This window comes from Aedes albopictus, chromosome 3 (assembly GCF_035046485.1).
Source record: "Aedes albopictus strain Foshan chromosome 3, AalbF5, whole genome shotgun sequence".
Classification (NCBI taxonomy): domain Eukaryota; kingdom Metazoa; phylum Arthropoda; class Insecta; order Diptera; family Culicidae; genus Aedes; species Aedes albopictus.
In genome coordinates, this window is record NC_085138.1 from 292,785,227 (window position 1) to 292,798,309 (window position 13,083).

General features: G+C 35.9%; 1 protein-coding gene across 1 annotated transcript; it reads right to left on the reverse strand.

The window, feature by feature from the left end:
* Positions 1-2,016: 2,016 nt before the first annotated feature.
* LOC109406490 (zinc finger protein 880) lies at positions 2,017-6,854 on the reverse strand. The gene is made up of 3 exons (XM_029857654.2): positions 6,632-6,854; positions 3,628-4,929; positions 2,017-2,963 (listed from the first exon to the last, which is right to left on the reverse strand). The coding sequence occupies exons 2-3, from the start codon at positions 4,921-4,923 to the stop codon at positions 2,040-2,042; spliced, it is 2,220 nt and encodes a 739-aa protein (XP_029713514.2). The 5' UTR covers positions 4,924-4,929; positions 6,632-6,854; the 3' UTR covers positions 2,017-2,039.
* Between the last annotated feature and the right edge of the window lie 6,229 nt (positions 6,855-13,083).

Consider the following 13,083-nt stretch of genomic DNA (forward strand, 5'->3'; position numbering starts at 1 on the left):
ATTCAAATTAACTTCGCAGCTGCAATTTCGCATGTGCTTCAAGCGACGGCTTTGATTTGGTGGTGCGACGATAATATGTAACGCGAACATAGTCTTCGTATGCAAACATTTGGAAAATACGGAGACAGTAAAAGCTCCAATTCATACCTACAAAAGCTTTTCCACAGAAAAGCAGACGTAACACGAATTTCATTTGAAAACATCGTCACGAAAAACGTAATCGCCCAATGCTAAACGTACTGTGTTTGGCCGGGCCACCACTAGGTGGCGTTAGTGAGCAAACGTCAAACAGGATCAAAAGCGTTGCCAGCGATGCTATACTATACTATACTATACTATACTATACTATAGTACAGTAGTATTACAGACGAACAGACGTAACATATCGAACATTCTTTGCTAAATGTTCGCCCAATGCTAAAAGTACTGAATTTGGCCAACCATAAACTAGGTGGCGGTAGTGGGCAAACGTCAAACTCGAAAAAAAAACTATGCGAGCTCAAATAGGTACGTAGTATACTGGGTAGTATACTGAATATTTGAATCAACCGTTAAAAAGGTGATCGATGGGAGTGTGACTTCTGTTTCTTTGCACGGACAGAAATGTTGTCTGATTGATATAACTTTTCCCACAGTTCTACCAAACTTCAAATATATTCTTGATGTAATTTCTTTAAATGGTTGTTTCACAATGATTTGATGTTTGCACCAGGCATATATTTAGTTTGAATCAACCTCTCTGAAGATCAACCATGGGATGCTTAAACCAAGAATATATGTCATTACTTGAACAATCTTGGCTGCTGTTTATTTAGTCACAAAGAAGTTGATAAATTCATGGCGACTGCTGTTCTAAGAGACGACTTCAATTCTATTGAATTCTTTCAAAATCTGTGGGTATGTATAAAACTAAAGTTATACTTCTGATCTTGTTTCAATGATTTACGTTTTCAGCCAACGGGAATGAAATTTAATGACTTAAAACTGAGCACGTCAAGCAAACAAGGCATTGTAGTGGAAAATGAATTGCCCCGGACTTTGTTGAGTATCACAGGCCAATAAAGCTCTATCCGTAATAGGTACTTTATAACGATAAATTTATCCCCGTGTTTATCCTAAATATAAGGCTTTGAATGATTTTAAAACTAAAAGAAAAAACATAATTTGAACGATGCTCAGTATATGCTTAAACCAACCATCTGATATAGTTAGTTCAACCCTCAATCCACCATGAGAATAATTGAGCTGTCAAACCATCAACCACAAATATTGTTGATATAAGCATAATATGATTGAATGAACCATATGTCTTGCTCTCATTAATGCTTCAATTCTGGCTAATTCAAGCTTCCATTATTGTTCGACCTATTGTATTATGCGTGATACAATCTCAAAATAGGATTATATAAAAGTCAATGCACAAATAATTGTTTGGGACCGTAATATGATTGACATGACTATATTTTTCTCCGTGTGTGGCTTCTCTATCTGACTGGTAGCAACATTATCGCTAGTTACTAGGATAGCAATTTTCAATATCTTCACTAACTTTAAATTTGCAGTTCTTCTGGTAGTTTATCAACCTTGTAGGGACACCAACAAGTCCTGTATATTACGCGTTGCATAAACTTACGGGGTTACTTTTCTTATTTGATTCTTTAGAAGGGTGTTCTTGCCTTTTATTTTTTTTTATCTGTATCAACGAGATTTTTAGCCCTAGGCTAGTTTATCTCGGGACCCACGCTTTACTTCCATTCCGAAGGAAGAACTCACATTTTGCGAGTTTGTCGGGAGTGGGATTCGATCCCAGGTCCTCGGCGTGATAGTCAAGTTTGCCTTTTATTTTATGAAACATTGCGTTGGCAATTATAATGGTAAAGGTGAAGTATACAATTGCCGAAAATTAATAATCGGAACATCGAGTGAGGCATTATCAATTTAGAAAAGTATTGACTTTATTGACTATACTATAGCGAAGGAGTATTTTTTCTGTTTTATTTAGTAAGAAACAATAAGTTACGTCATTTAATATTTTATTATCACGATTTGTTTCCGTTTTCCGACTGCTGTAAAACGATAAAATTTCGTGAGCTCAACATATCAGCCGTTACTACGATCGCTTCACTTCCATCGGCCGTTTGTATCACTCGAGGGATCTGCTGTGGCTGGTCCAACATTGGCGTTGCCACAGTAATAGTAACCTGGCCGCAAGCTTCTACTGAAGGCGTCTGCTGCGGGTCCACCGTTTCAACGACCCTTTGAACTTGTGCCACAAAGGAATCTTCGTGCTTTCTTTGCGACGATTGGTGCATCTTTTTGTGGACGGTTAGATGTCGCAGACGGTTGAAGCGTCGCCCACAGACCTCGCAGCCGAACCGCCTCTCTTTGGTGTGAACCACTCGATGACCGTAGTAGGTGGACGAGGTCTTGAACGTTTTCGAACACACCTCACACTTGTAGGGACGCTTCCCAGTGTGGGTGTTCTCGTGATCGATGAAATCCCTCAACTGTCCAATGCGAATCCCACAATAGCTGCACTGATACTGCTTGCGATGTTTCCTCATGTGGGAATGATAAGCAGATGCATTAGGTAGAAGTTTACTGCAAGCTTTGCAGTAGTAATCTCTTCCGCTCTCAGTTGGTTGAGATATCCCGATCTGTCTGGAAGATGTCTTTTTAGCATTGCTGAGTAGTTCCGAATCGTGAGTGGCAAGATGTCGTTTCAATTCTTCGTTCGATGCGAACATGTCTTTGCAAACTAAACATCGAAATGGCCTCTCGGTACCGTGCAAACGACGCTTATGGACAACCAGATTCGATATGCGATTGAAAGAAGCTGGACAGAATGGACATTTGTTCGGTTTCTCCTTGGTGTGTACTCGCATGTGCAGCTTAAGTTCATAAGCAGAGGAAAGTTGCTTCCCACACAGCTGGCATTTCATCGATTCGGGGTTGGTGTGTATCTGGAAAGAGATTATCCTATTAAATACATGAACAAAAATGTATGCAATTTATCACAATTTCAAAATTATAGAAGAATCATGCAACACAATGTTTTTGAAGTAGGTATTACATGTGTGATCACTCGATAAATAAAACAAATTTATTTGAGCTTTGTAAGTGATTAGACTATTGACTAAGTATTTTGTGGAAAACAAAAAAAAAAATGAGGAATCTGAAATTAAAAATGTTGGTGGAATTAAATTGTATCAAAATCTTTGAGAACTTAGATAAATTTGAAAACAATTCAGTTTTCGGTCTGATCTCTGAAAGAACCCATTACTGGAATTCCGTAAGTAGAACCCTTTACAACACAGCAAACACGTTGTTGAAATTCTCGGATAAATTTTGGCAAAAATCTTCGTAAAAATTTCTTGTCAAATAGCAAAAGAAATCCATTGAGAACTGATTGGTAAAATCCTTGAATAATTGAAAAAAATTAAAAACTTTTTTGTGGAATGATTATTTAATTTCTCGAAAATCTACATCTACAATTATGATTCCTTTTCGAAAAATCTGTGACGCCTGTACAGTGTACATGCTTCGAAAAATTCTTAGTAATTTTGATTGATTATTGACGTGTTTCAACTATCTTTAAATTTGATTAGTAATTGGTTGCTTACGTACTTTAAAGTGATGTTGGTGGCCTCGCAACGACTGAGATATCTTTCCGCAGATTTCGCACGTAAAAGGACCTCGATTCTGGTGACTGTTTTGTTCGTGCAATAGACGTGTGCTGTAACTGGAGAATCTCACATCGCAAGATCGACATTGCAGGGGTTTTTCATGCATTAGAAGATGTTTATTCAACGAAGCCAGCGTCTTGATAATCACTGTTTCCGCCACGCATCGATCACACTTGAAAGGCAACATGTCCGAATGGACAGCTAAATGTCGCTCGAAATTTTCGCTCGATTGATGATCCTGGTCACAGATAAAACATTTGTACTTGCTACTTTTCAATTTTCGTGCAATTTCCCGGACATTTTTACGTTCCGCACGCTCTTGCATGCGATCTTTCCTAATGCTAAGAGGGTTTTTACTAGTTTCGCCGAAAGGATCAACTTCATTATCCTCATCTATTTCCAAAAATTCTACTTCTCCATCTTCTGACTGATCAAGATACTCTTCCTCGAAATGTTGAAAATCATCATCATCTTGATCTAGCGTGTGCGATTCATTTCCATGTTGACTATCCTGAACGGATTCTCTTAGCTGGTGAACTTTTGGATCGTATTTCTGCAGAACGGTTTCAAATTGTGACCACCGACGAAGTTTCATATCGTGGTCAAGAATCCATTTGAGACTCTCGTCTGCTTGCTTCACATCCCGTAAGAATAGCTTCATTCTCATATCGTCATACACTTTTATACTATTTTCTATTCGAATGGCACTGTCGGTATCTTGCTCCGAGATGTTATAAAAGTGAAATGTTTTATCACTTTGATGATAATGCCAATCATCGTTGGTAATCTTTTCCGGTATGAGTCGTTTGAAATGGTCAAACCCAAAGATCATTTCTTCCATAACATCATCTGCAGGATGGATGCATTCCTCATGTGAAGAATCCTCGTAGTCTCCCGAAGTTTTCACAACTTCCGATTCTTGTCCAATTTTCTTCGGGCGACCTCGCTTGACAATCGATCCCTGTTTTGCCCATTCGTCAAATATCGATGGCACTGCTTCCGGTTTCAGCTTGGCCGGTTTATCGTAGCGCAAAATGTCCTCCGGTTGAAAGTGATGTATGCAAATGGACGCCGTGGAACCAGGCTGCCAGTTCTTATCTCTTTTTATTGCTCTAATCCAGCGATCTCGTAGTGGCTTATCCACTGGGAATTTGAAGGTGCTGATTGTCAATTGACCTTGTCGTAGCACCGCATCATAGTTGGAGCTACATTTTGGCACGCAACATTTTCGTCCCATGATATTCTGAAAGAAGGAGATTATGTGTAATTCATTATAAAATGAGAGTTTTTAATGGATCAATTTATTATCGAGATTTGCACCATTCGGCTTGTTCTTCTTTTTGAAAAACTAGTTCTTAAAGCGACTTTCACAAGATTTTATTAATTTGCCCGTAACGTGGGTAGATCACCTTGAAATGGTACGTTACGGAGTAAGATCTACCATCTCTAGCAACATGTTTAAGTCCAAATAGGTTTTGAGAACCGTCATTAAACCGCAAAGATTTTATTCAGCAGGTTTTATGGTAGTCTTGAGGGCTTGTTACTGTTAAAATAGTAATGGCCGATAGGTCGATAGCGTCCAAAACAACTATGCAAATCTTGGTTGAGCCTCCGTATTCTGTATTGCAATTAGAACGCGTTTGAAATTTAGTATGGGAAAACTTTTTTTTGCATTCTTCTCATCACAGACATACTTTTATTTTAAACTATGTAACCGGAGACGTTAAAATATAACCTTAGATAAGTCGCAAATCTTCGTCGAAGACCACAAAGCGACCCGACATTTGTGTCAAACATTTTATACCACAGATAGTCTCACGCATTTAACATTTTCAAGAGAGAAACAACATCAATAATAAAATCTCAAAATCTCACTTTTTGACTAGAATTACTAAACGTAGAGTAATGCGGGGCAAAACTTCGCAAGGGGCAAAAGTTCGCAGTGTTCTCTTGAGTTAGGAACCCAAGCAAACCTGTATGGGTTTGACTCATTATCTGATCAGTTACTCGGCAATAAAAATTGGAACGATTTCGTTATGTTGTGGTAGAGTTATGCATAAATATGTGTTTATATCTGTTTTGGTGTAATTTTGAGACCTTTTGAAATAAGAATTTTCAGCAACAGGATGAAGAAGAATCTCATAACCTCTTGATGTTGGAGAATCGTTATTCCATAGTAGTTCGAGAGGTGTGTTCAAATGAACAAAAACACTACTTGTGCTACTTGCAGAAATGAACATTGTTGAAGGCTCGAAAGTGGGGCAATAGTTCGCAGTAGCTGTGAGTAGCGTTTGAAATTTAGCAACTCGTTTTTATGTAAAACTTTGAAAAATCGCCATGTCTTGAAAAATGTTTTGATCATCTCGAAATTTTCACAGATTACTTCGCACTTTTACTACAAATTGTTCAGTTTTGTGTCATAGGGTACACAAATCCATGATGGGACTATTATGCGGGTACTTTCAATATGGGACGCTCATGATTTGGTATTTTTTCGCACATTGACATAACAATCCGCAATTTATATTATGGGTTTTAGAAGTACCTACGTTGAAAATGATGTCGATTCATTACGTCAACTCAAATGGGATGAAAAGTCAAATGGGACTGATATGCGAGTGGGGGATGTATACCAAAAACAATAATATTATTATCACAATACACTATAACGTCATTAGTTACATAGTTTAAGACAATTTTTTCATCTAATAAAACAAAATGCAAAAAAGCACGTCTCGTTCTAGATCCAACATGATGCAACATCATGGGTCTCGACTGGTGATGTTTAACATTTAACATGTGAGGTTAATAGGTATAATTCAACATATTGGTGCATTGTGTAAACCATACGGAGCACCCTAATCTTATTATTTTCAGAAAAGATGACTAGACCTGGCGTTGTTATAATAGTTTTTTAATTCGTTAGTACTATTATATCTACCTACCTCTTCTTCCGGCTTTATATTTTTTGTTCAACCACTTTGATTCACAAATGAATTTTTAGTATCCTGATTTTAGCAAAATAAATAGGTAATGAATATTTTGTTTATCGATATTTCACCGACCAACCCTGGGCCGGCCCAATGATTACGTTTCTGTCAAATACAGCTGTGTTATCAAACACTAAAGTTGGTCGTTTTCGTTGTGTGTGGTCGGTGGGACATCGAATGTTTGTAAACGAGCCTCAGTTTGCGATGCAGAACTCGCATTACTACATTGATATTGAGTTGTCCAAAAAATGTCTCACGAAACCTAATGCAAGCCTATCCATATACGTGAGAACAAAAGATGTTTACAAAGTTCTTACAGATAGATTAACACGGGAAATGTGAACACAAACCACTACCACACAGGAATTTGGATTGGTCAATAATGAAAACAACATATTGATGCACTACCACATCTTCAAGGAATACAATTTTCATCAGAAGTGCCCATTACTATATTGCCGATGAACGCATAATTGTCCCATGTTAATGTTAAGATTATTTTAAATTTAATATGAGGGGCCCAGAATCAAAGGGGTGTAAGTGACGATTTTGTCGATTTTAAGCAGAGCATATCCATAAATACTTCACATTTCAAGCATTTAGGAACTCATTTAAGGTTATTTTTGCGATGATTAGAAAAATAACAATAAAACGGAGATAACTGGGTCGATTTTGAAGCTCCATACAATTTGTATGGAATGAAAAAAAAAATGGTGAAAAACTTTAAACCTCATTTACTCGAAAGGTCACTTGGATTTTTGACACTTACACCCCTTTGCTTCTAACCCCCTCATATATAATAATGGACATTAAAATTACCTTTACCTATAATAAGGACTGTATCGGAAATTAACTATAAACGTTCACATTTGCCTAAAAATATTCTGTTCGAAATAAACGTAACTTCATTTTTGGTGGCAGAATGGCAGTTCTGATTTTCAAAAAATAATCATTTAACTTGGACTTTTATCTCAAAGATTACACATATGTTTTTAAAATTTTGGACACCTCATAAAAAATTAAAATTGCGAAAACTGTGGGAAAATATTCAATTTTTTCTTTTATTTTTGCGCAAATATATTATATTTCAGAATACTCATGATATAGGAAAATTATTTTTATCAAGAAAATTTCCCTCCGCAGTTTAGCGCAATTCTTAAAAATGAAAAAGGCTATTTTGTGAGGGACGCTTATTTAAAGCGTCTTCAAAGAACGATTACGCAAATAAAATATACTTAAAGTTGAAAATTCGCATTTTTTCAATTGGGCATGTATTTAAATTTATTGAAGAGATCAATTTTATAACCTCTGAAGATATTTAAAACAGAGCGTCAAAGTTCGACCAAAAAGTATGTGTTTTTTGGGATAGACCATATAGACCGCCCCAGAAAGTATGGACGCAGTTAGAAAACACTGGCATTTTAAAATTATTGAATAGTAGTTCTTTTTGTAGGATACACCCTGTTGGTCTACCTATTCTCTCAGCATATGTATAGCGGTTAATACGATTCCAACAGTATGTTTCGAAATACATCAACTTTTAGGGGAACACCATCCTAAAAAAGTGCACAAATGATGTACAGAGCTTAAAAGGACACTTAAGAAATGAGCAAAATATGAAAGGAGTAAGTGAGAAAAGCAAGCAGCAAACACTGTGGGGATATCACGTTTGAGCATATACAAAGATTGGGTAAACGTATAATGGAGTTATTTGAGCACAAGAAAAAAAACCTTCTAACTTACACTGAGCGGCATATGACCAAAAAAGTTACCATTTCGAATTCCAATGATCATCGTGGCAAAGAACGTGTGAATATTCGATCCTATAGTAAGTAGAAACAGCCAAAACATAGGCCGAAACAAGAACCATCGATCAACCCCAGACAACTGAAGATTAGGTGCGTCCATACTTTCTGGGGCAGTCTTTAGTATTCTAAATGTTGAAAGTTTTTCTATCCAAAATAAGAATTTTAAAAGTCGGTATTGAGTGATATGTTTGTGTACATAACTGCTAGTGAAATTCATTATTTTCCAGATTTTTGCTCGTACATTTTTTTCCCTACAAATTATTGAAAAGTTAAAAAAAAATAAAAAATAATGCAGTTTGTACCTACAGATTGTTGCGAATTGTCTGTGGTATACTCATAGAACCATATTTTCAATAATACTAAACACTATCCAAATTTCTTCAAGTTGTTCTAAACTTAACTATATTGTGAATATTTCATAGAAGAACCGGGATAAAAAGACCAACCGTGCTTCGAGATAGAGCATTTTGAACATTTATAGTTAATTTCCGATACAGTCCTTATTTCAAAGTCCGTGGATTCTATTTTTGAAATAATGACGATGATATCAATGACGTATTGTTCAACCTTGATGGTAATATATGGTAATATATATGGAAAGAATAGTAGTTTACGCAACAAGGTGTAGAATGACGATTTTTACAGCACGAGTCGTACATTTATCCAACGAGGCTTGCCGAGTTGGATAATTACGACGAGTGCTGGAAAATCGAGTTCTGCGCCGAGTTGCGTACAACGTTTTTTGCAATTTCATAAATTACCCTTGAGGATAGTTTTGAACAAAACTTTTTCATCAAACTGCACACTGATGTTCATAGCGATGTTCAAGAAAATCTGATTATAACAGGTTAAGCTGTGCAGTTGTCACAATTTTTCAAAACTGCGTCCAGAAAACATCAATAAGTTGACCAAAACTGAAACCAGTGCTGTAATGGTTCATTACGCAACGCAAATCACTAATCAGTGCTGTAATGAACCATTACCGCACTGTTAATTTGGTGTGGGAAAGTAGGCCTTTTCCTGTCAGATTTGGGTGAGGTAAAACAGCCTATTAAAATAAATTAACAATTTTTGTTTTTCGATTATTTTGAAGCTCTGACCCTCATTTTTATTTTGCTTCCTAAAGGTGTTTAAATTGACATTTTTTTTTTTTGACTTGGCAGAAGTTATAAGTAATTAATAAGGTACCCCGGGGCAAGTGAGACCTAAAAAAGTGCTAATTTGGTTTTGTCATGCCAAAAATTTCAGAATACAAATTCTTTAATAATTCCAATGGACCCAAAAGACGTTGTTGGTATATTTGTACTTATTAACGTGCATTAAAACTGTTTCAAAATTTTTACATTCCATTTATTATCAATATAATGAAAAGTGTAGCAGATCTTCATTTACTGCGTTTCACGGGGCAAGTGGGACCAATTCAGAGTTTTTGTTCAAAGGGCTTAATATAAGTTGCATCAAATAAGGTAACATAAATCATAAATCTCTTATATAATGACTATGTTAAGAGATTAAAATAAGAAGAGGTTTATGGTATCGTGCATAAATTACGTAACACATAACAAATCGCTGGGGAAGATAACTTGAATTAACTGTAGCAGCTCATGCAAAATAAATTGATTTGTTTTATACAAAAAGCACCGTAAAGTGAAGAGACAAAAGATTTCGAAACTTGGTCTCTATTTTATATAGTTGATGAATCTCGCCAATAGTAAATCTGGGGTTTCGAGATTTTCAGTAATATCTTCTCCTTTACATAATCTTACGATCATTAAATAATGTTTTTTTTTAATCATGAATTTTGGAAAGGCCATTTCCCTAATTTATTTTTATGGACGGTTTCTGAATGCTCAGAAGATTTCATTTCGTTAAGTGAAAAAATAATGGAGGATATTTAGAGAAAAACATAAAAAATACATGCTTTTGATTTTTTTGTTTTATCCAAGGTTTTACCAATTTTTACAAGAATTTCATCATCTAAACAGAGGGATTCTATAACATTCCCCAGAAAACCATTCCCCAGAATACCAATCCCCAGAATTCCATTCCCCAGAAAACCATTTCCCAGAATGTACCATTCCCCAGAATGTACCATTTCCCAGAAATCCATTCCCCAGAAATCCATTCCCCAGAATGCACCATTCCCCAGAAATCCATTCCCCAGAAAAGCTTAATATACTCTGCTAAATAGTTTTATTCGATACACAAACAGTAAAATGTTGATCATAATGATATGTTTACCCCGGACAGACATGTGATACGAGTATGATTCCTGTACAACGGTACGCAGTGTCAAGAAAATTCTAACAAGACTGACTTGAACTGAGAGAATTTTCAGTATGGCACTCATTTCAAGCGCAATTGTACAGTGATTCTTGTATCACATGTGTGTCATAAGTATTATAGGCAAGGATTTTAACATTATAGTGTTATTACGAGCAAATATCTATTTCTTGTACGGTATATGTAACAAATTAAGGTAAAAATGTATACATACATACATATCCATAAAAATATTCTACAATGGTTCAAACGTTTAATTACCATTGTACACAGTTGCATGTTGATATTTAAACCTATCTTGAAAGTTCACAAACTGTTAGTTGCGTTGCTATAAAATGTTTTGTTTTTGACAGATTTGTGAAAATTGTGCAGCACTTGTTTTACGATGAATAACGTTTTAAAAGTGATGTGCAAAATTTACAGAGAAAACGCATATTCTTCTGATGTTGTTCAGTGTACAAGATACTGAAGACTCAACTGACCGATTGTATGTCATTCCCCAGAAACCCATTCCCCAGAACGACATTTCCCAGAATGGAATTCCCCAGAATGACCCAATCCCCAGAAATCCATTCCCCAGAATGGGACATTCCCCAGAAAATTATTCCCCAGAATGGGACATTCCCCAGAAAAATATGTGAATCAGAAGCTCCATGGGAATTCTGGTGAATTGTTTGTTTTTAAAGCTCAAGGTGATTTAGCCGAACTCCAGCGGAAGACCAGAACACTTTAGCGTAGTGTCAATCACCCTTCCATCCAGGAAAATTAAAAATCGTTGAATGAGATAACTTTCAAATGGAAATGGTTTTCATATAATGATACCTTCTTTAGTGTATCTCAAAATTCATGTAATAAATATTGAGTTAAAAACAAAAATGTGGCAACCTTACTTAAAGAAGGTTGTATTTCTATAATAATGGTAACTAATGTCAGTCATTTTATCATTCAACTTTAAATAACATCTCAATTCCAAAATATCCCAAAAGAATATCCTGTTGATTAAAGAAGGCAAATTTCAGATAAAAAACGTCAGCCATTCTATTGGACGCACCTCGGAATGACTGTTTCAGCAGTACGTTAACTTGAAGAATTCCACATTTTTGCATGAAGCTGAATTATATACCAGTGTTATGAAAAATGAAAAAGAAAAGATGCTAACTCATTAGGACAAAGGGCACTAGACTGCAAATATGTTGTTTGCTAAACATATAGATGGACAATTTAACTGTATATTCGCCATACTACTGCGCTACAGTTACAGTTTAGAGCAGTTTAGGTTTTTACTTGTTACAGTTTGTGCTCATGTAAATTGAAAGTGTGCCTTCGTTATTTATCCAACTTAGTTTGAAAGAACAGAATATTATAAAAAGAAGGAGGAGTCTTATAGAATTAACCGTTTGCCTGCCAATATACTACATAACAGCAAAGGTGGTTAGAAGGAAATGATGAACGACATATTGCATTGTACGATAACACGAATAGGTCTGTAAAAGTAGTTCAACTTCAAATGATACTTTTGTGTAAATCATGTTGTCAATGCCTTAGTGAAGGTTTTCGGATGCCAGACACTGGATTTTATCCTTGTGACCAAATACCCTTTGAAATTTTTTGGGTGGATGCAACCATACATGTTATTATTCCAATAGGCACTCAAAAATAATTAATGGAACATTTCATGCTATTCATTTTACTTATACATGCCATATAAATCGGATACATTAAAATAACTTTGTTTGCATTATTAAGACATTTACAAAAAAAAGGTGAATAGGGTTTACTTGACGCAATTTCGTGTTGACCTGTTTTAGTGTGATTTGAGTTAGCGTCAAAATGGTACTCACTAACCTGAATCCAGCAAAAAATTATGTTTTTCGCACTTCTCGCTCAACAGATGGCGGTAGTGTATCATGCACAGTGTGTCGCCGAGTACGAAAAAAAGCTAGAGTCAGTCATCTTTTTCCTTCTAACCATGTATGATAATAGTGCAACTAGAAAGAACAGCCTTTGATGATAAGAAGGAACAATCTCTTAGATAAAGTTAAGCAGTTTGGCCGCCAAAGAGCTCTCCAATAAATCAACTAGAAAGAACAGCCAATTTCAAAAAGAAGGGATAATCACAGATGAAGTCAGCAGCTACTATTACAAGCCACCGATCAATTAAGTAATGGTATATGTAGCCAAACACTAGTGCAACTCCAAGCTTAGTACTGTTCAACCTACCGTATCAGAGTTACTCAAATTTTGTCCCGAAACCAATTTGAAAATAAAAAAAAAACGATTCTGGGGAATGGCTTTCTGGGGAATGGGTCATTCTGG

Coding starts and splice junctions, on each gene's coding strand:
- LOC109406490 (XM_029857654.2), bottom strand. CDS start 4,923: ATGGGACGAAAATGTTGCGTGCCAAAATGTAGCTCCAACTATGATGCG. Junction 2,964..3,627: donor GCCACCAACATCACTTTAAA/GTACGTAAGCAA, acceptor ATCTCTTTCCAG/ATACACACCAACCCCGAATC.